The sequence below is a fragment of the Pieris rapae genome, chromosome 4 (assembly GCF_905147795.1).
Source record: "Pieris rapae chromosome 4, ilPieRapa1.1, whole genome shotgun sequence".
NCBI lineage: Eukaryota > Metazoa > Arthropoda > Insecta > Lepidoptera > Pieridae > Pieris > Pieris rapae.
Window position 1 is genome coordinate 5,293,182 of NC_059512.1, and position 24,735 is coordinate 5,317,916.

Here is a 24,735-nt window from a genome sequence, read left to right on the forward strand (position 1 = left end):
TTCCTTTGCTTTTGTTGCGTATTTGTCGGCCGGGAAAAGTAACGCATGAGCTACTGAGAGCAAGGCGTGAGCGGGATGTGCGTCTGGGACGAGGTGAGCCGTGGTGGCCGAGCGTGTGTAGGTGACGGGGGCAATAGCCCCCGGCGGTCGCTAGCAGGCGCTCGACGTGCCCGTCCACCCCTCGAGGGGCACCTTCAGCGGGGGCGGCGGCGCCTGGGCCTTACTCACTGTTGACAAACACTTGTTAATTAATATTCGTCACCCGTACATTGTGTAGCGACGTGTATATACATTAAATGCATTCGGCAAACAATTTAACGTAAAGCGATGTAGTTAAATTATGTTATGATGGTTAGCTTTGTATGGAAGTATGGGTCAGATTTTGTTAGGTTTGATTATACGTCGAATAACACGCTTACAATAAGTTAAAATTATTATTTAGTGTCGATTATAGTATAACGTGCAAAATTCATGCCATGCTAATTACTAAAACTGAACTTACCCATTCATGCCTCGTTCAATAGAGCAATGCACTATTAATATAATATTATTAAGAAATATACGCCATATCTAAACTACAAAATTAAATAATTCTAAATACTTTCCCAAAAAGTTTACCCATTTCTTCTAAGTATTAACTTGATGATTTGTGACAATGATAACCCAGACTGATTATGATACTGTCCCAAAATAAAAATGTGACTGTCGAATCTTATAAACATTTTAACTTACAGAATGTCTTAACCTGTAAAAATTCGATTTGAACATTACAAAAGCTCGGGACAACACAGTGTTAGGTTTAACAATGAAATACACGACAACGTTGTAAAATATTAACTGTTTTATTGATCAAAAATATAAATTTAAATATTTAGCATTTTACATCCGTATCACATACCAGTAAAGCCTAAATCTCTCGGCTTTCCCTTGCAAAAATATTCGGAAAAGTGACATGAATTTATCCAATTGGAAGCACTTGCCGGAAACCGAGAGATTGCTTTTCATATAATTTTCCAAGCAGGCATTACGTTCGCAATAATGGCACCTCACTAGTAACAAATTTAATATACACATACATCTACGTGCGTAGAAAAGAACATATTCATGCAAATTAAAGTCTACAAAATATATGTGTAGAAATACGCCATTAAAAAAGCAAAATAGCACCGTTTTTAATGCGAACTTTGTAACTTAAATAATAATTCGAAACACGTTTATAATCTACGTGAATATGATCTTTAAACAAACAAAAATGCAAAAATACTATTTAATTACTATGACTCAATATACCTAAAATATTTCTTACGATATGTTAGAATTTTGGTAATTTTTTTTTTTGCTTTCAAGACTTGCCCGTCGGCTTACACAACATTTACACTTAATCAGCTAATTTCTTATGTAAATACAAATTTGGTTTTACGGGAACGAAGAATGCTGGTGGAACATGAAATGGTTCCCAAACCGATGACAAAAAAAATGGATAAGCGTGAAATTTTTAAAGATAAATGCTTTTTGGACGGGAAGAGTTTCACATAGACAAATACTGGACATAGACGACATGCACTTACATGCAACTGTGAAGAGGAGCATAGACAAAATAGACATTCCCTTGTACAATTTGGTTGATACTTCTAAAATTATTATGCCAAATCAATTGTACCTATTGCACTTAATTAGACTTATTTACATATTTAAATTGTATACATTATGACTAAAGAGCAATGTTATGTGCGTTTCGCTCTTTCGCTAAAATATTTTCACAGACAAGAATAAAAATTAAAACATAAGTCATTTCATAAGGGTAATTGTTACAAAAATAGATAAATTACTAAAAGCGGAATCATAATTTGAAAAAAAAAAAACAAATTTTTGAGCAATCAAAAAGTTTAAAGCTGCTAAATGAGAACTGTTTAACTATCAAATAGGAATGTTTAGAAATTAATAAAAAAGTATTTAGATACAAACAAGATAAAAATCCAATTGGAAACTATTCAAATTGTTCCTACAGCAACAGCAATTCATACTCAGAGACAGTACATATGTCAAACTTATATAAAACAAGAACAGGGATAAAGTATATATACATGCAATGTATATGAGTCCATAATTTTTTTGGACAAAGATTTGGTAGTAATTCCTTTGTTCGTACGTGGCTTGTCCTATTGCAAAGACCTTATGACTTCGAATATCACCCTTCGTTTTTACCTTAAGTAACTTATAAAATTTTACAATTTAGAAATCAAAACAGTAGCAATATAGGGTTTTTGGTAAAACATATTTTGTCCTACAAGTTAAATATAACTGCCATATGAAAAATTTTGACATTTGAAAATGTACAGATTACTATTTAAGTCGTATGAGGCTTAAACATCAGTCCTACCTAACTCTCCCAACTGTCAAAAATACAACCAGTTGATACACGGGAGAGCTAGTTTAACTATTTCTGGTGGTACAGTCGAAAACTTCAGTACCACCGGGTTAAAATAATCTCTGAAATTTTAGTCTACGAGCTACTATCCCATTGATTCGCTCTAGGCGTACTTACCCTGCGCAGAGGCACTGCAATAGCCTTTCGTGACGCGGAGGAAAGGCGGCGGATCAGGGAATGACGTCATCGGGTGGAATAACGCTGCGAAGCGAGCGTCAAATTCGGCCGCGCGTTCACGTATTGACGAACCGCGGACGGGCGGTTGGGGCGCGTGGGGTTCTTCGTTTGTGCTCTGAAAGTTATATATTCATATATATTATTAATGTTTTAAAAGAAAACTACTTTTTGAAAAGTGTTGTTTGTTACATAGAAGCCTTAAGTTTGAAAGGTAATTAGAGAAAGAGACTATACCATAATTTTTATTTTTAATCTTACTAGTGTAGAAAATAAATTGATTTTTATCATGAAATATTGGTTTCTGACATAAATGAAGGTATAAATGTGTTATGTAATATGTTATTAATTAGGATTAAAATCCTAATCTATAAACCATTGAATAATTGAAGAAATTATCACAAAATCAGGCCGACACTTTAGCCTCGAACATTTTCTGTTTCTTGTACATAGTTTTAGAATTTATTTTTAACCTTTAAGTTTTAACTTAAAAAAAAAAGGTTCCCATATCTAAAAATAGTAATGCATACGTGCTTATGACCAACATAAGTTTATTTAGTTTAAAACGTTTAGTCCGTATAGAATTCACACAAACAAAATACTTACGTTCAGCCTATAATGCGGCGGGGGCGGCGGGGGTTGCGCCAGCGAAGCCCCTCGGGCAGGGGGCGGCGGCGGTGCTCCGGGAGGAGGAGGCGGAGCACCCGGAGGTGGAGGGGGGCAAACCCCGGGTGGGCGCAGGCCCCGAGGTGCTCGCAGGGTACCTGGCGAAACGTTAAAACATAGAAATCGCAATTACGGAAAGTAGAATCGCTTCTAAAGTAAATACAATCAAAAATTGAAAATGCAATGAGATGATTGTAGAGTAGCGTAAACAGCTAAGCAGGTGATGAGACTCAGAGGTCGCAATTGTTTCATATCTGTGCGTAATTATTGTAAAAGTTTCTTGCCAGTTCTTCTTACCCGCTCTACGCCCTTGACTTACGAACTGGTAGTAAATTTACAATTAATTTAATTTGTTTTTTTGACTTTCTTAAGTGTTGATGTTTACCTATATGAATAAAGATATTTTTGAGTTTGATATAGATATTTTAAATTTTAGTGTTTTAAAATGTAATCTGCCTGAATCAAGGGTCACAACGGACGAGAAGAACTTAACTCTCCATAACTCTTAAATTCGCCAAGTTTTTGTTTTACTAAATGTTTGTGATAAGCTGCAATCAAAGTGAGATCTTTCATCCAAAGCTATAATAATAAAAAATGTATTTATATATATAATCTACTTTTTTATCTTACCAAAGTGCGAGGCGTTGTTTTTGGATGCAATTGGCGGGTTATGGGGCGTCGGGGGCGGCTGCGGGGGTCGAGACAGTCCCGGAGGGGACGGTGGGGACACCGGAGGCGACCTGGGGCATTAAAAAAAACCTTTTGATTAAGATCTAAAACCCTGATGTGTAAATAGGGACTAGATGATTTAGACACTCTTAGTAACCGGTAAATATATAAAAATTACATTTAAAATTTTAGGATGGTAGCGTTCAACACGCGAATAGAATTGCAGTTATTAATCTATGTATAGCTCATATAGATAATTTTTAATATTATATTCATAAGGCCGAATAATTCTTAATTTCTTAATATCTTAAAATATTGTAAATTAACTTACCTAGGCACTCTCATACTCTGCGCTCTGGCAGCCAATTTTCCATTAACAAGGAGCTTCTTAGGCGGAGGAGAAGGTCTATCTGGCTGGTTGGTCGGCGGTTTGGGAGCCAAGTTGGGCTTTCCATGGCTGACTCTAGGCCGCTCTGAGAGGTCCGAGGTGGAAAGTGAAGAGGCTGGTGTGGCTGCCGGCGGAGCTGTTGTAAGTGATGTCATGGAACCACCTGGAATTTGCGATAAAATTTGATAAATTTTTAATGTATATGTCAAGGCTAGACAGTAATAGACATAGACAACATTAACACTGACAAAACACAAGCTTTGCAAGGATTTTAACTGCAACTGCATTCAATTTACTATTTTATTAGATGCGTACGGCCGTAAATTAGATGAATGACGTTTAATCTAGAGAAAAAAGTAAAAACGAAACAAGCGTGTTTCTTTTTTTTTTATTTTATAGAACCGGGGGCAAACGGGCAGGAGGCTCACCTGATGTTAAGTAATACCGCCTATGGACACTCTCAATGCCAGAGGGCTTGCGAGTGCGTTGCCGACCTTTTAAGAATTGGTACGCTCTTTTCTTGAAGGACCCTAAGTCGAATTGGTTCGGAAATACTTATCATTGGCAAGCAAACAAAGTGCAATTATAAATTCACGACACATCAGACTACTTTAAGGACATTTTTCATGTCATTGAAAAAATTTGCATTCTTACCCAAAGACGTCTGGGATCCCGAATGCAACGAGCTCCTATTGCGATGTAGCGTTGTGGCGACATGCGGAGGCAAATTCTGCTCGGAATTCACTCGCTCCGTCACACCTGTAGTTAGTACCGAGTCTGATGTACTCTGTAATTAAAAAGTATTAAGTTAATATTAATTTAAGTGTTTGTTAAATTCATTGACGTTTACGACAACATCGCTTAGAACAAGATAACGGTTATATTGACCAAAATCCAAGGTCTCGGCTGAATTTTATTACATTAGGTAAATAATAACTACGTCATCGTCTGTTGCGACTAACCAGGCTCCAGAAGATAAAACACTCCTTATATGGAAATTGTATTCGTACATGTTTACCTATATGAATAAAGATATTTTTGATTTGATTTGATATCGATTTCGGTTACGACCAAATCTGAGTAGTCCTTTGATGTTATAACAAATTTTGACTGGATCTACTTTCATTCTATATTAAAATATGACTTTTTTGTATCGTCGGTAATGCATGACCAAAGTAAAGGATTGAAAATATAAATTTAGCAAAACAATTATGTATTTAGTTTATATGACAAGTATACAGTATTAATGCAAATAAATTACGCAAACATTATATAAGAAAAAATTAGTCTATCAACTTTTTCGCGGTAATTAACTAAAATATAACTCATAAAAAAGTAGTATGAGAACCTCAGGTTTTTATAGTCGGCTAAAACAAAACAATTTTATTAATACACGACAAATGTTGGCCTTATTAAGTAATATCCTGCTGACTGCTCGTTACATTCATTACAATATTGCCGGAACTGTATTACAAAACTACCTACTAATTAATATTAATTCTACTAGTACTACATTTTCCCTTTGTTGTGCAAAGGATGCAGGCCAATCATTAAGTTTATTATTACGCTAGGTAGCATGTTGTCAAACAAAAAATTGGTGATTTAAAGTAGTGGAGTTTCTATCCAGTTAGTCTAGTCCGTTCAACACTCATTTGGGAGCCGGTAGTAAATGCAAATTGAGATGTTTTATAGGCATACATCAAGTTGTCTATTTAAATAACATTTTGGTTTAACATAAAGTTCAATAGACAGAAACATACAACACACAAAGTACAATACAAACAACATTATATAAAAAGGCTCTATCCTATTAATAATTGTATTTTGTGCCATCAATTAAGATAATTAAGTAGATATAAGTATATATAGTGAGGCTTGGCGTGAGCAACGAAAGACATATTTTACTGACTATTGATTGTATGTGTTAAATTATTATTAACGAATGATCCTTAGGGTATTTCTTACACTGTATGTGATATAGTAAACCAGAACTTCCAAGCGACAGTTCAAACTCGCGATCGCTATCGATATTTATTTATTTATTTAATAATAAGTAATCAACAGCTGCTTAACACATATTATTATACAAAACACAAATACAATACACAAAGCCAAAACAGATTACACACATTAAATAAAAACAGTAAACAAGCATTAAAAGACAAAGTGTCATTTAAAAGAAAAACAAAAGAATAAAATTAAAAACTGCAAAATTAAAAAAAAGCAACAAATTTAACTAAGAATTTATTAATATCTACTTCTTAAAAAAAAACAGCTACTTAAAAAAAAATCGGAGTCTTCCCGCTTCTCCAGGCACTTCTTCACATCTCTCTTATTGGGGTAGAAGATATCAATGTCTTGAAAATGGTTGTCATAATTCGACATAACCCTAAACATTGGAGAATTACGCAGGTAATTCGACTTCGTACGAGGGAGGATATCACAATTAGAATTACAGAATAAGGACACAGTAATAAGTATTATTCCTATATTTTATAACCGGAAAATATTATTAAATCCTTGTTAAGATTCTACATATGAAGAACGTATTCATAGATGGTTACTGTGCGTGGAATAAAGACTTTAAAGAAAGGATATTTCGTAAGCTTCAATCGTTTTATTTCATTTTATCACAAAATGATTGATTTTAAAAACCTTATAAAACCAGTATCTTGTAATATTGATACTGCATATGTTTGAAGTAAGGTGATCAACAGGCAGTACCAGACACCCGAATGAACGTAGCAAACATACAATAACGTCTAAGTACAGTATTTGTTTTGGTGTAAAAGATTTTTAGTATTATTTTGTAGTCACAGAAAGCTGAACACCATTGACAAATGACTGATGAACGGACGCGGAAATTTATTTGCCCCATGCCCCAACAGGGATTTACTAATTGAACTAAATTGAAACGGCTTTTAAAGTACATATACGTTAACAGACAATATTAGAAAACATTGTCTGTTTACGTATATGTATCTCTACATAATACACACATTTTTCCTCGCAAAAAAATGTAAAACATATTGAGTATTTTATTTACGTGGTCCGTAATAAATGTATTTCTGAATTCGCCATATTTATGTATAACGGAAGCAGTTGTGAGATGAACATTACGGCACTCAATAATTCAATAAAATTTGCCTTACGTTGTAGACGAGACACGATAACGTATTTGCTTACTTGGTCGAACTTTCCCTCGCCTATAGGGCAAAAACTGGTAAATGGTCTACAGCCAACCGCATGATTACCATTAGAAAACAATCGTACACATGTGCCAATATCATTTGCGGTGTAAATGACACATTGTGAGTCACGGATGACTCAGTGATCACATAAACATAAGGCTCGAAGGGAAAACTGATAATGGTGATTCATGCCGGACAGTTTCTGACCTTATGGTAGACCTTGAGGTATCATGAACAACCAACATCCAACATCTTCTATGCTTTAAAGTGAAATTTTCTATGACACCTAGGGAGCTAAAGGCGTACGCTACGTATTACACTAATACTATATCCTATATAAACCTGAACAAATAACCATTAACGCAGAGGAAAGAAAGTTTAAGGATGAAGATAAGATAATACAAATGATTTCCACTATAAACCCAAATCTACCAAAACCCCTTAAGGTCTTTCGTATAGGAAAGTTTAATCCAGGCAAAAACCGTAGAATCAAAGTTTGTTACGAAACAAATAGTACGGTTAAATTCTTATTACGTAACAAGTCTAAATTTCCAGAAGCCATTAAAATTTATTCAGACTTAACTCCAGCTCAGCAAAAATATCTGCAAAATTTAAACGATGAACTAGTGCGACGTCAGGCTGCGGGAGATACTGACATCACTATTAAATACAGATCTGGAATACCCACTATTACCAAAATGTTTTCAAAAAACTCGAAGTAACAAACACAATCAAACATCTCAACACAGATACGAATACCTATGAAGTCTTAGAAAACCATAATCAGCTACAGCCGCACAAGTCACGCTTATCGTTCTTATACCTTAATGCTAGGAGTATCCGAGTGAAAGGCAAATTTGATGAACTCAAATGCATTTTAAAAACAATTTCTAAAACTGTTCATATCGTACTCATAACAGAAACATGGATCACTAATGAAACTCAGGCCCAAGAGATGAATCTACCAAACTACACTCATTATTTCAATTACAGATCGGATTTTAGAGGTGGTGGAGTCTCAACTTATGTCCATAACAGTATAAGACATAGTTTGTCTGAGTCAACATATAAAGACGGCAACAACTACCTGTGGGTCAAATTAGACAGATATGCCACCGAAATTGGACTTGTATATAATCCTGGAGATACAAACTTCCTAAAGTTTTTAGAAGATCTTCGATCGCAACTAGTACAAAGAAAGAGGGCTGTAGTTTTCGGGGATTTTAATATAGATTTAGTGAAAAAGAGTGATAAACAAACTAAGCAATATATGGATGTAATGGACGAGGCTGGATATAGCATCATAAACAAAATTCAGAAAAAATATTGTACACGTGACTCGAAAACACGAAAATCAATAATCGACCACGTATGTACAAATCTAAGAGATGACTGTTTTCATATGGCATTTATTGAGACTGGAATGTCTGACCATAGGCAACTTTATATTGAATTAAAAAAATCCAAAGCCCCACAATTGATATATTCTGAATATGAAGCCATTGATTATTCAAGATTTTACAAATTATTCAAGACCTACAATTTAGATATAGCAACACTTGATTATTCTCTACTAGAAGAGACCATTAAGGACTGTGTAAGGAAATGTAAACAAGTGAAGAAAAAGATACTTAATCCACCTCAGAAAGATTGGATAAATGGAGAAGCTATTAATGCAATTAATTATAGAAACCAATTATGGGCTGAACTGAAAAAAGATCCTACAAATATAGTTGTTCAAGCACAATATACTACTGCAAGAGACGAGGTCAAAAGAAAGATAAAGGAAACTAAAGATAATTACTTCTCCAACGAATTTGTTAAATACGCTAATAACCCAAAAAAAATGTGGAGTCTAATAAATAAATTGGCTAGTAACAAATTAAACAAAGATTGCACACCTTCAAAACTTATAATAGACACCAAAGAGTTAACTCAAACAACCGATATTTGTGCAGCTTTTAATACATACTTTTCTACCATAGGGCTGAAACTAGCTAATGAAATACCAACACAATTTCACACTAATTTTACATTAGCACTTCCTCAAAGTCTTAATGCTGAATTATCTAACTTCAGTCCATGCACAACACTTGAAATAACAAATATAATAAAAACACTAGACACAAATTGCAGTACTGGAATAGATGGAATCAATACTAAAACCATAAAATGCATTATCAATGATCTCTCTGAATATCTCTCGGTCTGCTTTAATAAGCTGCTGCAAAAAGGTGAATTTCCGGATTCTCTAAAGAAAGCCAAAGTTACTCCTATTTATAAATCAGGCAGTAAAACTGACCCCGGCAATTACAGACCAATATCCATTCTACCTTCAATTTCAAAAATATTAGAAAAAATTATTTATTCAAGACTTGATACTTACTTACAAACTAACAATTTTATTTTTAAACGCCAATATGGTTTTAGATCAAAAAGCAGCACTTTATCAGCCACAGTCGATCTTATCAGTCATATAAAGGAAAACATTGACTCTAAAAAAATGGCGCTGGGTGTCTTTATAGATTTGAAAAAAGCGTTTGATACCGTAAGCCACAATCTATTGCTTAAAAAATTAGATCGTATAGGAATAAAAGGTTGTGCGCTAAAATTATTCAAATCTTATCTATCAAACAGAACCCAGATAGTCAAAATAGGTAATGCTCAAAGCTCAGAAATACCAGTAACATGCGGCGTCCCACAAGGGTCTATACTGGGTCCACTGTTATTTTTAATATATATTAATAACATTCACGAGCTCGGTTTACATGGCCAAATCACTCTCTACGCTGATGACACCTGCTTATTTTATTTCGGTATAAATATCCAGACTATGGTTGCTCGAGCTCAGTCAGACCTAAATTCTCTATATTCTTGGTTTCAACAAAATCTGCTAACCATAAATATCTCAAAAACATCTTATGTAATATTCAGAGCAAAAAATAAAATCATTCCTATGTTTCAACCGTTAAAAGTTCAAGACGTTGAAATCACTAACAAAAAATGGGAAAAATATCTGGGTCTTAGAATAGATACATATTTAAAGTGGAACTTTCATATATCACACATAATTACCAAACTAAAATCACTTATAGGCAGATTTTGGTCAATATCAAAATGTATTCCTCAATCCGTACGTCATTTAATTTATAATTGTTTAGTCAAGCCACATTTCATATATCTAATTGAAATATGGGGTACGGCATGTAAAAACATAATTTCTAACTTACAAACACTACAAAATAAATTAATAAAATCATTATTTAGATACAATTTTTTAACACCGACTAATAAAATCTACCAAGAAACCAAAATTATGACAATTAAACAACTGTATGTATATAGCACCTGTATTTTGATAAAAAAAATTTTAAATAACTCTATCCATAGCTGCTTGTCGTTTAAAAAAATCAAACACACAACGACACGCAATACTCGTCGAGCGAGTTTGCTTATCTTACCGAAGCCGCGTACAAATTATTTGAAGAAATCTATTAGGTATGAGGGTGTGCAATTATTTAACCAATTACCATCTCAAATTCGCAATATTGGAGTGTTTGACAAATTCAAAAAGGCATTAAAGATGCATGTTAGAATGAACATAGCTGACTAAAATTGTTACGGCTAATGGCGACGTGTATCTCGCTCGTATATACTATATACAAATTAATATTAAGTTTCTCATGTAAATAAAATATTTCTGTTTTTGTAATGAGAAATAAAGTTCTTTAAACATTACTATATAAAAATATAATTGTTTGAAAGGGACAATGATTGATTGTTGCGTACCATTTTTTATTAACCACCCCGGAGGATCATAAGTCAATATTATGTGAGGTTAATGTAATTTTTAAATAACTACTACGTTTCAGTTATTAACTATAAATATAAATATTTTATGCAAGAAACTGCAGGATAAATTTATTGTCTGTGGTATTTTGACTGAGACAAATCTTCACCACAAAGCAACAGGAAATAACATTAGAAGTCTTAGTTGTTTTCTCCATATAGGTTTTGACAATACACTATATAGAATATATGATGATTGTAAGACTCGAAGAAAACAGCGAAGCATTATTCGTCTGCCTATTCCATATATAGAGTTTGCAAAGCAGAAGCTTGTAGTATAACATATCTCCCAGGTACTCCAAATAAAGTTTACGATGGGTTTTATTTTTAAACTATCTCCCACATATTCTAATTTTAATAAATAAATATTGGGAATCATACCCACGCGCGGATTATAAATAGAATAGATAATTTAAATAATCGTTAGGGGCAAAAACCATTCTGATATCCAGACTGTAATCGTCGATCGAATTGTAATATTTAGTTGAAAGATGAAGTATTTTTATTTCTTTAATAGATATAAATATTTTTTTAACACTCTAGTATCACTTCTAAAATTAATTGACATGCCGAATTAGTTTCTCTCTTAATTTACGATTAAGATCGTTTAGTCATTTCTGGTGTCCGAGTCTTTTATTTACTTTCAAAGGGCAAGACAACCAGGAGATAGATTTATATTAGAGCGGATTGTATTAAATTTAATTTAATATATTCTCTATAATCTATGCGAGTATAAAAGATTAACCTTCACCCTGCCAAAGTCTCGACAAATGTCAATCGGATTACAAACAGGTTGCTGCCCTCCAAACGAGTCGTATTTTAAAACTATAGTATTTACAACTAAAGGTATATTTTAAAGGCAAAGGAAAATAGTCAACTGGCATTCTAAAATCCTCCAATTATTTCTGCGACTTTCAAATACAAGTACTACCCTTGAGTACCAAGGATGGTAGGAACGATACGCGATGTTAAAAACCATTGATTTTATATTGTGGGATGAGATTTGTCATTGTATGTTGAAACAATGGTTTGGACGTGTAATTTTCTAACGACTTATAATTTTCTTTATTTAGTATCGTATACTACGTATAGTTGAAATAAATAGCTTTATTTTAAATCTGCAAAACGGTGGTATGGTATTTGGATCTAATTTGATAAAACAATATAGAAATTGAACATTATGATATGATTATGTATATTATATTATATGTAACTTCTCTGAACAATTGAATATTTTAATTAAATAGAGCACAAATATGCACGCCACTATGTGAAGTTTAGTTTGTACCACCATATTATTTTTATTTCATAATATTCTTGCAAAAAAATATACTTATTATTCATAGACCTCATTATCATGTCTTTATATGTGCTGAAACTAGAAAAACATTTACAAGTATTATTAGATAGGTCTACAATTTATTTTGGTTTATAGTTTATACAGTACAAAATCTTTGTTTAGCGATTTTGTGGATCAAACAGAGAAACAGATAAAGCCACAAACTTTAATTATAAATTTAAATTAATGAACTTACTCTCTTTATATCCGATAACAATTTTATGAAAAAGTAAAATATTATGAGAAAGTATTCGACCGCAAACATCTCTTAATCGAAGCAAACTGGCTTATCATTGCCAATCTTATCTATGATAGGCGCTCGCTCATACATCTTACTTGGTTTTTTAGTATAGACCTATGCGATTCTGATCAGTTTCTTCGAGCTTGCATGTTTCAAAATGATCGTTGTTGGTAACATAGAAGGCAAAAGATCGCGTAGGAGTTCACCAATCTGATGGTCCTATCTAGTGAAAGATTGATCGTTCTCAATACTGTCATGTAACTGACACGAGCTAGTGACTGAAGAGAGAGGTTTAGGCATTTATATTGACCTAATTAGGACAGAGACAACGTTATTTCCCGAAAATATAAGCTATAATATATAGCTAAGCTGAGATGAGACACATTTAATGCCTTTGTTTTGAGCTTTATACAACGTCGTATATATTGTCATAAAAAATATTACGCAGCGCACTCCGATTACGAAAACAAATTAAGATTTATGAATGAATTTTTAGGATAAATAGATAGATTTAAACGAGGAGGGCGCTAGATAAATCATGTGAAGGCCCTGACAGGTCTTACTAACACCTAGGCGCAGACGCAGAAGAAAAACTGGAGAAAGTTGAGCTGCGCCTCTAAAGAAGAGTGAAATTTATGGCTCTTATACTGTATGATGGATTCAACATAAACATCAGTACATATCATTTAGTTCTCGCCAACAGAAATAACATAAAACGATGTTCTGAACGATCTTGACGCTCGCCTAAATTTCACATGCTAGGGGATCGAGAAACGGGGTCAATTACACACGTCCTGAAAAACAATCACTCACAACCCTGACACCAAATGGGATCCATTTGGTTTTATTAAATAATTCGTAGTGTTTAGTGTAAGTAGTGATATAATTTTTTTTATCCATAGAAGTGTGTTAGTTAAGTGACGTAACTAAAAATATTTAACACCATATAACCGTTTCTTATCACGTGACTAATTGAACTTAAATTCAGATCTAACATTTGGTGAATTAACTGAAAATAAAAAATAAAATCAATTATTATATGCTGTTTTTGACATGCATTTATTATATATATTCAATTAATTGAAAAAAATTTCGAATGCATTCGATATTGGCTTTTTTATTGGCAAATTCATAAATCATTTATTCATGTAGGGTTCATAATGTACACTTATAAACGCCAAAAAAGAGAAATATATATATTAAATACTTCTAATTTTACATTTACTGCCAGTTCTCAAATCAAGGGCGCAGAACGGAAGAGAAGAACTGGCAATATATAATATAATATATAGAATAAACTCTGCGCCACTCTTTTATATCGCCAAGATTTTTCTTTTACATAACGTTTGTAAGGAGCTGCAACCATTACACCATGTTTCATATGACATCTTGAGTAAGGTAGGTGGACTCATTTTCCGCAACTAGACTCAAATTTGGTCCGTTTTGCGTATGACATCTTGAGTAATAAAGAATAATAAAATAAATTAAAAACAAAGATTTGTCCTCTTTCAGCAGTAGGCATGGTGAAATAGGAGCATGCACTTACATTCTCGTAGGAACAACAGGGAACAACATAGTAGAAACAACTAATATCTCTGTATCACCGCATACACGAATGCGATTCATGTACGACCAGTCACCACAAGTAGCACCCGTTCACGAGTATAAGGCAAGTAGTTGAAATAGCCTGTATTTTTTTGAGTGTGTCGAAGTGTGTGAAGAAGCTTTCTTCGGTTTCCCTGGTATAAAATAGTATTGCTATTTGTGTCTTGTTTTTTAACATAACCCAAGCATGTGAAATCCCTCTGTTGTTTTATCGGAGTATAAAAAGTACGAGAACGAAATCAATATCATCTTTTGTACAAGTTTAAGACGGCGCAACTTCTTACATCAATAATTCCGAGTCGAGTCTAGACTAAAAGCCTGTTCTAGTTTTAGTATTGAAATTGTATATTTTAGTTTTTAATTCTTACATAACAGCTTTGTACTTTTACAAAGTTCTCATTATATTAAAAAGCTGTTGAAAATAAACGAACAGAAATATTTTTTTGAAAAATTATAATATAAACTCAATAAATATTTTATAACCACCGTTTGATAAGTTTGATAGACTAGAAGCCTCTTTATCTGTAGTATTAAATCGACATTGTGAAAAACATGATAGCGGTAATTAAAATGACTAAGGGTCTGTTTCACAATGTCCGGATAAGTTCCAAATAAGCTATTTATTACTTATTGGTAGGATAAACAGTATTTTTGCGTTTCACGACTGTTAGATAGCGCTATTCGTCATGAAACGCGAAGTATCTTATTTTGAACTTTTATCTTTCGAATAATTTATGTGTTGCATAGCCATTTGTTACTTTATCCATACATTGTGAAACAGGCCCTAAATGTGTAACAATGTATGGATAAAGTATTTCTCACTTTAAAAGCATATTTTTAGATCTCGGCTTTTTAATTTTTAAGGCTACAGTTATAAATTACTTAAAATACAAAATACAAAAGCTTTCTTGTTCTATTACCGAGGAGACCTATTATAAACTAGATTTAAATCTAATAAATCATTGGGAGAATAAATCTTAAAATCTTAATTAGATTTAATAAACATTTAGGAAGCCATTTTAGCGTGGTTTAGCTCAATTTGGATTTAAATTATCGCAAAAGATATTCGAAAAAAATAAATATTATACAGCAGCAAAAACGAGACGCGAACTAACGAGCATAAAGATAATTGGAGTGGCTCAGCGGTCTACGAGTGAAGTTTCAAAATCAACAGTTTTAGGCCACGAACTCAATAAAGGTATATACAACGTAAAACAATTTTATTGCTTTACGTTTTAATGTTTGTATTTCTTTATATATATAGCTTTGTGGTACAGACAATTAAACTATCTAATCGCACACACACACATATATATATATATATTGCACACCTCAATCAAATTAAAAAAAATTGCAAACAAAAAAGCACAAAAAGTAAATTAATTACATCGCGAATGTATTTTTAATTATATTATTATATTTAACAGCTCTATATGTTATTTATTAATTAAAGTTGTTCTGTATCAATTTCCTAACACTGTTTATAATGTTTAATGAATTAGGTAATAATATATATTTTAATTGATAGTTTAGGGGTATGCCTCAGGGTTATTAACATGAGATTCCAAATTCAAAATCAATTTAAACTATACGCATACGTGCGTTGCGAAACGATCGCAAGCGCAGCTAACATTATCAGAATATAAATAATCTTATTACAAAACAAACCCCACCCACATTCGATATTTGGACGGCTATTTTACCACACGCCTTGATTATTTTAACAGCACATTCATGGGTGGACAAACATATGAGATAATCTTGTTCGCTTTTAATTTCTATATATTAGATTATTGATACTTTAAATCGTTGCTGTAATCTAACAATCTCCAGGCAATCTAGGTTTTATGATATGTTATTTTTTCCTCAAAGTCAGACGTAAAATATGACATTTCCAATGATTGTTTTTTAATCTGACTAAGGGTCTGTTTCACAATATCCGCATAAGTTCTAAATAAGCTATTTATTACTTATTGGTAGGATAAACACTATTGTTGCGTTTCACGACTGTCAGGTAGCGCGAAATTTTTCGGAACTTTTATCTTTTGAATAATAATTTATGTGTTGCATAGCTATTTGGTATTTGGTGGTTTCTAATTGCGGAAACGGAGTCCCCCACATACATACATACATACAGCTATTTGGTACTTTATACATTGTGAAACAGACCTTTAAATTATTTAAATATGTACAACCTATTGTCCAGAATTTATTTCGTTAATATTAATTTAAAATTTTATTATTCTAAATAACTAAAAGTAGGTTACGTTTTTAACCATTACTGGCGTCCTTAGGCAAATTAAACCCGACAAATAATTAATCTAGGTTAATCACTCTCATACAAAGGAAGCTCACTTGATACCATAACGATTTAATCCTATGAAACTTTTAATCTCGTGCGTGTGGGCTTTTGTTTATTAACTCTATTCTGCTTTTAGAAAATATCATGGGTAGGGTGGGGTATATATTTAGTAATACATCATTCCTGGAATGCTATAACGATATCAAAAGTCTTTAGTAGACCCATTTTTTTAAAGACAACACCCTTTTTATCTCACGGTCAAGATATTACTTACCCAAATAGTTTATATGCTAAAATATATAATTAAAATAACACTAACATATGATAAAAGAGAAACACATGTAATTAGCATTACTCCTAAGGCACAGTTCAGTGTCATCAAACATCTTTTAATAATGTCTTAGAATACATGGAAAAACTAGTCATAGTATGAGTCATCATAGTTATGGGTGCACTTAGTAAACTTGAGCAATAATATGTCAATAATTACTTCACATTCAAACAATTATGTAATAGTACCACATTAATTTCATGCACATTAATGAAATGTATAGTTATTTCAATAACTAATTCTTCTAATCAATCAGGATTGTTAATGATATTTCTTTATTATCTGTACACTTTTATGAAATAAAAAAAGTGGTGCTTAAACTCTTAATTGATCTTGATTAAACTCTCAATTAAAAAAATTATACGGTTAGGTGAGGTTTACCTAAGTTACTAACTTAAAGAAATTTCTCTAAAATTGCAATAATATATTGTTTATTTATATCATATTAAAATTATTATTAATAAACTGAAAATATCTCACCAAAGGCATGGGGTTCTTCTGCACCGGTGGATCTGGTGGAGGTCCTCTAGTTTTAGCCTCACTGGGCTGCCTTCTAACTCCTGGTCTAGACGGTGCCTGATCTCTGGGTGACTCTCGAACATCTTTTGATGACTCTCGTGATGCAAGTGCTTCAGAAAGGGCTGCAACTAAGTTCCCTCCAGGGGATCCAAAAGATCTTGACTTTTCTGGTGACTTTTGTTGTGGAAAACGAGGTGATGAACTACCACTACTGCTTACTTGACCATTTGGAGTTGTGTCTAAAACAATTAAGTAATTTAGTCTTACTTCTGAAATTGCATTTTTAGGAAGCAGCATTATGTGTCCGTGACTAATTGTAGTAATTTATTATTCATGGGACGTACCTTTAAAAACATGTATATTTTATTATATATAAATTACACTAGTTTCAACAAAGGTTAACAAAACAAACATATTGTGAAAAAACTTAAAGAAGAAATCTTCTATATTAAGCCCATACTTATTCTCTGACCTCTTGTTTATTTAAATTAATTATTAAGTATTTATTAGTAAATTAACATATACAATTTCCTGAGAGCACCTTATAAAACTTAAAAAAACCCTTAATTCAGTAATAGGAAATTTTTTACATAATAATAAAGAATTAATAAGTAAATAATACTTTTAATAATAAAATTTCTTTATCAAAAGATAGGTTAATCAGTTTATATTGATAAGAAAATGAATGACGTACTTAACAAGTACATACAATACAACAACACAAAACTATGTAGTAGCAAAATAGTGAAAATATAAATATTGATAAAGTAATGTAAATTATTTCCCTAACATATTATTTGAAATACTTGCATATATTTACCAGATAAATAAACTTACTTCCACTATTTGTAAATCCTTTTCCAGTAGGCCTTAATTTAGGCATGCCTCCTGCAAAAAGTCCACCTAGACCTGGCATAGCACCACCATTTGACATTCCACTACTTTTAACTCCATTCCCAACTGCTGATGCATTATTGGGGACACTATTAGACACTTTACCAGGAATATGTGGTCCACTTTTATCCACTGTAACAGTCTTTTTTAACTTTGCACCTTGTCTTATTGAACTTAACAACGCACTGCGATCATCAGGTGAGCCTGAAGCTTTTGAACCTCCAAATATTGGAGGAGGTGGAGGTCCTGGAGGTGGAGGAGGACCGGGTGGAGGAGGCGGTCTCGGTGGCATCCTGTTTCTCAACTAGACCTTCACTTCCATTAAGTTTATTTACGTTATAAAGTTCACTACTCTTGAATAATTGGACTTGACTGCACTCCTACAATTCTCACAATGATTATATTTAACCACGAATACGTCACTCCAACCTTATCCATGCTAATTTACATAAAATACAGAAGAGCCTTGCCCCAAAATTTTAATCATTGTAGGAAGTACGTAGGCACAAGACTGAAGACACTTATTTTCATTATTATCACCTCATTCCGAGTGATAAAATACATTTATCTACGTGCTATCATAAGATTTAATAGTATTGCTTTATCGTTATTGCTGAAATTTTATTATTAAAAAATATGGGTCGTCCTATACCCAAGCACTGCACATGAAATAAAATTAAAACTCAAGTCTCAAATTCGGAAGTCACAATATGGCGGACAAGTCATAAATGACAACCGTTGTCACTTTTTAATGTGTTACCACACAAAATAATGAAATCGTGAAAGAATCTATTTGCAATAGTATTTTAGTAGAAAATTCTATAATTTTTAAATATTAACTTTGAGTACACTTTTTTAAACTGCGAATTAATTTATAATATTTTTATGAAAGACAACTCTCTTAACCTTTATTGTAAATAAAGAAATGTATTTCTGGAACAAAATTGAGCAGGCGGCACTTATAATTAAATGGTAACCCTTGTTTATTGACATCTACAATACCGAGGATGCATGCGCGCGTGTAAAAAATGAATTAGTTCAACCCACGTAATTTATTTATTTAAAGGATATACCATATATTCAATCACCAAAATAACAATTTTTAATAAGACATTCCATAAAGTATTGAGGTAAAATAAATAACCCGTACTAAATATTACTAAGAAATAGGCAGCAAGTCCTTCTCATTAGGTCGAAAGAAGATGAGCATCTGAGAGAGGTAATTGAACATAGCCATTAATATAGCATACCTCCTATTCTTTTCTTTTAACCTCTTTTTTATCAATTATTTCAAATCAGACCAAAATAATTAAAATAAAAAAGGAAATCTTGTCATTAGAAATATACATACGCTCTAATGTGAACTTTGAACAAATGAGTCTGCATCATCAGGATGCATAGAAGCGTATTTATAAAGATTTGAATCATAGCTAGCTTCACTACCCCCTTGAGTTTGTAGTGCAGCTTCTCTAGCAGCTCGTTCAGCCTCAGCACGCTCTTCAGCGATTCTTATTTCACGTTCTATATCTAATTCCTCTTTTTCACAAGCACGTTTTTCGCGTAGTTCAATATTTTTTCTATATGTTACAAGACGAGTTGATAAATACTCAATAGGATCAGCTGGTTGATGCAGCAATACATCAGCAATACATTCCCGTAAAGCTTTGCCAACATTTAGTTTTAAATATTTAAAATCTTCAGTTACGTTAGCATCGCTGGGACATAATTCAAACATATCCGCATGACTTCGAATGCGCACTAGGTTTCCAAAACCATCATTTTCATATTCACTGACAGAGTCTTCATCGCGGTAAATGTGTTTTTCTTCGCTGTTAATATAATAGCGACCACAGTTGTCGTAATAGTAAGTTATCCCATCGCGTTCTTCTTTCACTTTTAATAAAATACCTGTACTATCCATCATGTACTCACTAGCGGTTTGATAGGCTTTATAGACCCTCTGCCTTGTTTTAGGGTCTCTAAAATATCTTCCACATTCATCATAGAAGAATACATGTTCAGCATCATCACTTAGTGGAACAAGTTCATTTCGTTCATTTGGTTGGTAAAGAATATTATCATCTGGTAATTTATATATTTTTCTACTATGTTCATCAATGTAAAATGTGCCTAATTCATCAGTATATTCTTCTTTAATATCAGCTGCACTTAAAATAGAAATAATAGATTTATGGCTGCGTTCACCAAAAACAGCCAAATCCCAAAGGTAGCATAACTCGGTAACCAAATGTTCACGATCTTCTGGTTGCAAATCATGATTGAAAATTCTAAACTCATAAAAATCTTTACAGACACATAACTCATCATCAGGTACAGACTCTAAGTGTACTTCGGTTAGCTGCTGCATACTTTTCAGTGTAGTTTTCAAATTATCAAGCATGCTCAACCTTTTCTCCAAATAATCTCTTTTGTTTTCCAAAGCCATTCTTGCGGCTGATGTAGGTTCAAGTTCTAACCGTGATATACGGTCTTCCAAAATATTTATTTTTTCAATCACCTTACATATTTCTAAGTCGTGGCTAGTTGTGGATCGAATCATAGCACCAAGTTCTTTACCTTTCTTTTTTAAATGTTCTAACATCCGTTGAGCACTTTCTGAATTCGAACTATGCAAGTCATCAATAATTTGTTGCAAAGTTTTAGTTAAATCACCACTAAGGTGAGGTACATGGATATTGATATATTTACTAAGTTCAAATGCTAGACTATCAGTAATTTTATCAATCCAGTTTAACAATTCTTCTACAGCACTAGAGACCTTAACTTTAAATTCAATATCACAAGAATAGCTTCTGAAACATTTAAGTTTATCCAGGAGAACTTTAGTGATTTCCGTATGCATTTCTTCCACAATTTCTATTTCAGCGTTGAGATTAGCCTGTAGGTCATTTGATAACGATGGCTTCCATTTATTCATATATTTTTGATAATAGTTTAGACGAAACCCGAGAGAATCTATTGTGTAACTTATCGCCTGAAAAATCTCTTCTCTAGGAAGATCATTTAATCGCTTGGAAAATTGATCTATTTCATTAATAGCATGAAGCCAATTTAAATGAAAATCAACAATAATATCAAGAATCTGAGAATTCGATTCACCTTGCAAAGCAGACCGCAAAGAACATAGAGTATTAAATATTTTGTCAGAGTAATCATTCTTGGTAAACAATATTACTGGCGTTTCATAAAACTGTATCAATATTTTCGAAATATCAAAGAGAAAATTGTCACTTGCGTCTTTATCCAAAAAAACTTTTACTTTTCGTTGTTCATTCATTTTTACAGGTCTTTCAAGTAATTAATATACGAAATAATGCCGCACCGTTAATCCAATAAAAAATTGTGACTTCAAAACTGCTCATATAATTTATGGTAGATTCACGCTGGTTGTCTACTTTTATTTATTTTTCTTTATAAAAAAGTTGGTATATTGAAAGCGTTCAGATTATTATATTGTTATAAGTATTAGATATTTTTAAATAATACTTGAAGTTTTATTTAAAAGAGGCTTTTTATATTATGTATATGCTGCTATAAATTTGAAAAACATTACATTGCATTTTTGTTTTAATTTTGGTAGAAAATAAACAAAATTATTCAAGTCATTTGTGTTCGATATGGCAACTCTGTACGCGTCTACGATTTGTTTCCGAAAAGGTCGTCGATGACTTTGCGAATATACAAAATTACAAAGAAAAAGTGTAACTGTTGTTGTGTCATCATATAAATACGTTTTTAGTGATAAATATACACATAATGGCCGGGGCAATGTTATTCGAGAGGTCACGCGTCTCCTCGTCGAACAGAGACGAAGACGTCCGCATGACCGACAAAATGGTTAGCACAGGTGAGGTACCCGAAGATGACGAAGAAAACATAAGAGCTAAAGAACAAGGAATTTTGAATCTTGGTGAAAAATATAAGAAAGAAGGGAAGGCTAAGGAGTTGGCGGAACTTATCAAAGCAACGAGGCCTTTTCTTAGCCTTATTAGTAAGGCTAAAGCTGCGAAACTGGTCCGTTCTTTAGTAGATTTTTTCTTGGATTTAGAAGCAGGTATTGGTATTGAAGTGCAGCTTTGTAAAGAATGTATAGAATGGGCCAAGGAGGAGCGCAGAACCTTTCTACGACAGTCCTTGGAAGCGCGACTAATCGCGCTGTATTTTGATACTGGTATGTACACAGACGCTTTGGATTTAGCTACTGCATTGTTGAAAGAGCTTAAGAAGTTAGATGACAAGAATTTGCTTCTAGAAGTACTACTTTTTGAGAGTAAGACGTTCCATGCACTAAGTAACTTGCCTAAAGCTCGAGCTTCGTTGACGTCAGCACGAACAACGGCCAATGCTATCTATTGCCCGCCTAAAATGCAGGCAGCATTAGATCTTCAATCAGGTATCTTACATGCTGCTGATGAGCGCGATTTTAAAACAGCATATTCTTATTTTTATGAGGCATTTGAAGGCTATGATGGAGCTGATAGCCCTAAGGCCCTTACAGCACTGAAATATATGTTGTTGTCAAAGATTATGCTGAATCAAGCTGATGAAGTTGGTACTGTAAGTAGTAGCAAAGCTGCTCTCAAATATGCAGGAAAGGAAATTGAAGCAATGCGTGCAGTTGCAACTGCTTCTTTCAAGAGATCACTTGCTGACTTCCAGGCTGCCTTAAAGACATACAAACCGGAGTTAGAAGAAGATGCTGTTGTCCGTGCACACCTTGGAGCCCTTTATGACACCATGTTGGAACAAAATCTTTGTCGTATAGTGGAGCCTTATATGCGTGTCCAAGTTGATCATGTTGCACGTTGCATCCGCTTACCTATAGTACAAGTAGAGAAGAAATTGTCTCAAATGATCCTGGATAAAAAGCTTAATGGAATTTTAGACCAAGGGGAGGGTGTTCTGATTGTGTTTGATGAATTCCCCCTGGAGAAAACATATGAAACAGTCTTGGAAACCATTCATCACATGAGCAAAGTTGTGGACACACTATATCAAAAAGCAAAAAAATTATCATAGACCCCTGTAATTTTGTAGAACTAAAGGTTTGTGTATCTAAAATAGCAACCTTAATTTCCATAAAATAATTTTGAATGCTATTTTGTAATGTGCTACTTAAATTGGAAAATAGCTAACAGACTGGATTAATATTGTACCTAACAGAGAACATAGCAATAAAAAGCCTCAAGAATATTTAAAAGTAACGTTATTGAAGTTTCTTATTTACTAATCCATTATTTGATTACATTTTTTAACTTAAGCTAGTGAAAAATTATAATATTCTGTTTTATTGAGAATAAACGGTGTTCTCCTAAATGTTGTTTAATTTTGTTTAATCAGCCCTAATGTGTAAGGTGTAACTATGACTATTTATTTTTTGGTCATGAATGCATAAACAATATTGACCATTCATTACTAAACTTTGACATTGATACATTCATTTCTTCTATTCTTATTCAATAAAGATTATTGACCCTTAAGAAACTGAAATAAATTTAAAGTTGTTCTTTAATGACAATCAAATGTTCTTTTTATTTACAGTCAAACATTACCCTACAACCAAGATCAAATTTTTCATTGTTATGTTTAGAAACGGTAAAGTAATTGCTTTTTCCCATTTATTTTTAGTAATTTACACAGTCCTTATGAGATAAAACTTTAATATTTTTATTAAATTGATTCTGTTTTGAAATGATGTAATGACATGACCTTGTACATAAAACATAAAAGTTAACTAATGTACGTAAAATAGTCTATGATATTTAAACACGAATCTTCCTGAGGCATTACTTTAAATTACTGAAGTTACCTCGTAGAAAGCAAGTTTCAGATTTAAAACATGCATTCTTTTAAAATATTAAACAGCGCCATCTAACTGATATTAATGACGCGTGAGTGAGAAATAGACCATGTAAATGACGAATTGGGAAAAATTTAGGTGGTTGATTGAATTGTTGTCATAGAAAATAAAATAAAAAAATAGGTTCGATCGTTATAATAGTATATTATCTTTACTTAATCGAACAAAAAAATAACATTTTTTAATTTTGCTTGTAATAAACCTTTGCATGACATCATTAAAGGCTTTTTGTTCTATTGTCTATAATTTTTTTTTACA

The 24,735-nt window shown here is 32.8% G+C and overlaps 3 protein-coding genes across 3 annotated transcripts; 1 reads left to right on the forward strand and 2 right to left on the reverse strand.

Annotated features, from left to right (window-relative positions):
- Nucleotides 1–15: 15 nt before the first annotated feature.
- On the reverse strand, nucleotides 16–19,311 carry LOC110998796 (WAS/WASL-interacting protein family member 2). The gene is made up of 8 exons (XM_022267578.2): nucleotides 18,540–19,311; nucleotides 17,664–17,941; nucleotides 4,980–5,112; nucleotides 4,269–4,488; nucleotides 3,899–4,008; nucleotides 3,209–3,366; nucleotides 2,546–2,720; nucleotides 16–227 (listed from the first exon to the last, which is right to left on the reverse strand). Exons 1-8 carry the CDS (start codon nucleotides 18,886–18,888, stop codon nucleotides 151–153), a joined length of 1,500 nt encoding a protein of 499 aa, XP_022123270.2. The 5' UTR covers nucleotides 18,889–19,311; the 3' UTR covers nucleotides 16–150.
- Nucleotides 19,312–19,686: 375 nt separating this feature from the next.
- Nucleotides 19,687–21,933, reverse strand: LOC123689129. The gene has a single exon (XM_045627968.1). It carries the CDS (start codon nucleotides 21,892–21,894, stop codon nucleotides 19,951–19,953), a length of 1,944 nt encoding a protein of 647 aa, XP_045483924.1. The 5' UTR covers nucleotides 21,895–21,933; the 3' UTR covers nucleotides 19,687–19,950.
- A 299-nt stretch (nucleotides 21,934–22,232) lies between these two features.
- LOC110998789 (26S proteasome non-ATPase regulatory subunit 11) lies at nucleotides 22,233–23,933 on the forward strand. Its single transcript, XM_022267571.2, has one exon. The coding sequence runs from the start codon at nucleotides 22,374–22,376 to the stop codon at nucleotides 23,634–23,636; it is 1,263 nt and encodes a 420-aa protein (XP_022123263.1). The 5' UTR covers nucleotides 22,233–22,373; the 3' UTR covers nucleotides 23,637–23,933.
- The last annotated feature ends 802 nt before the right edge of the window (nucleotides 23,934–24,735 follow it).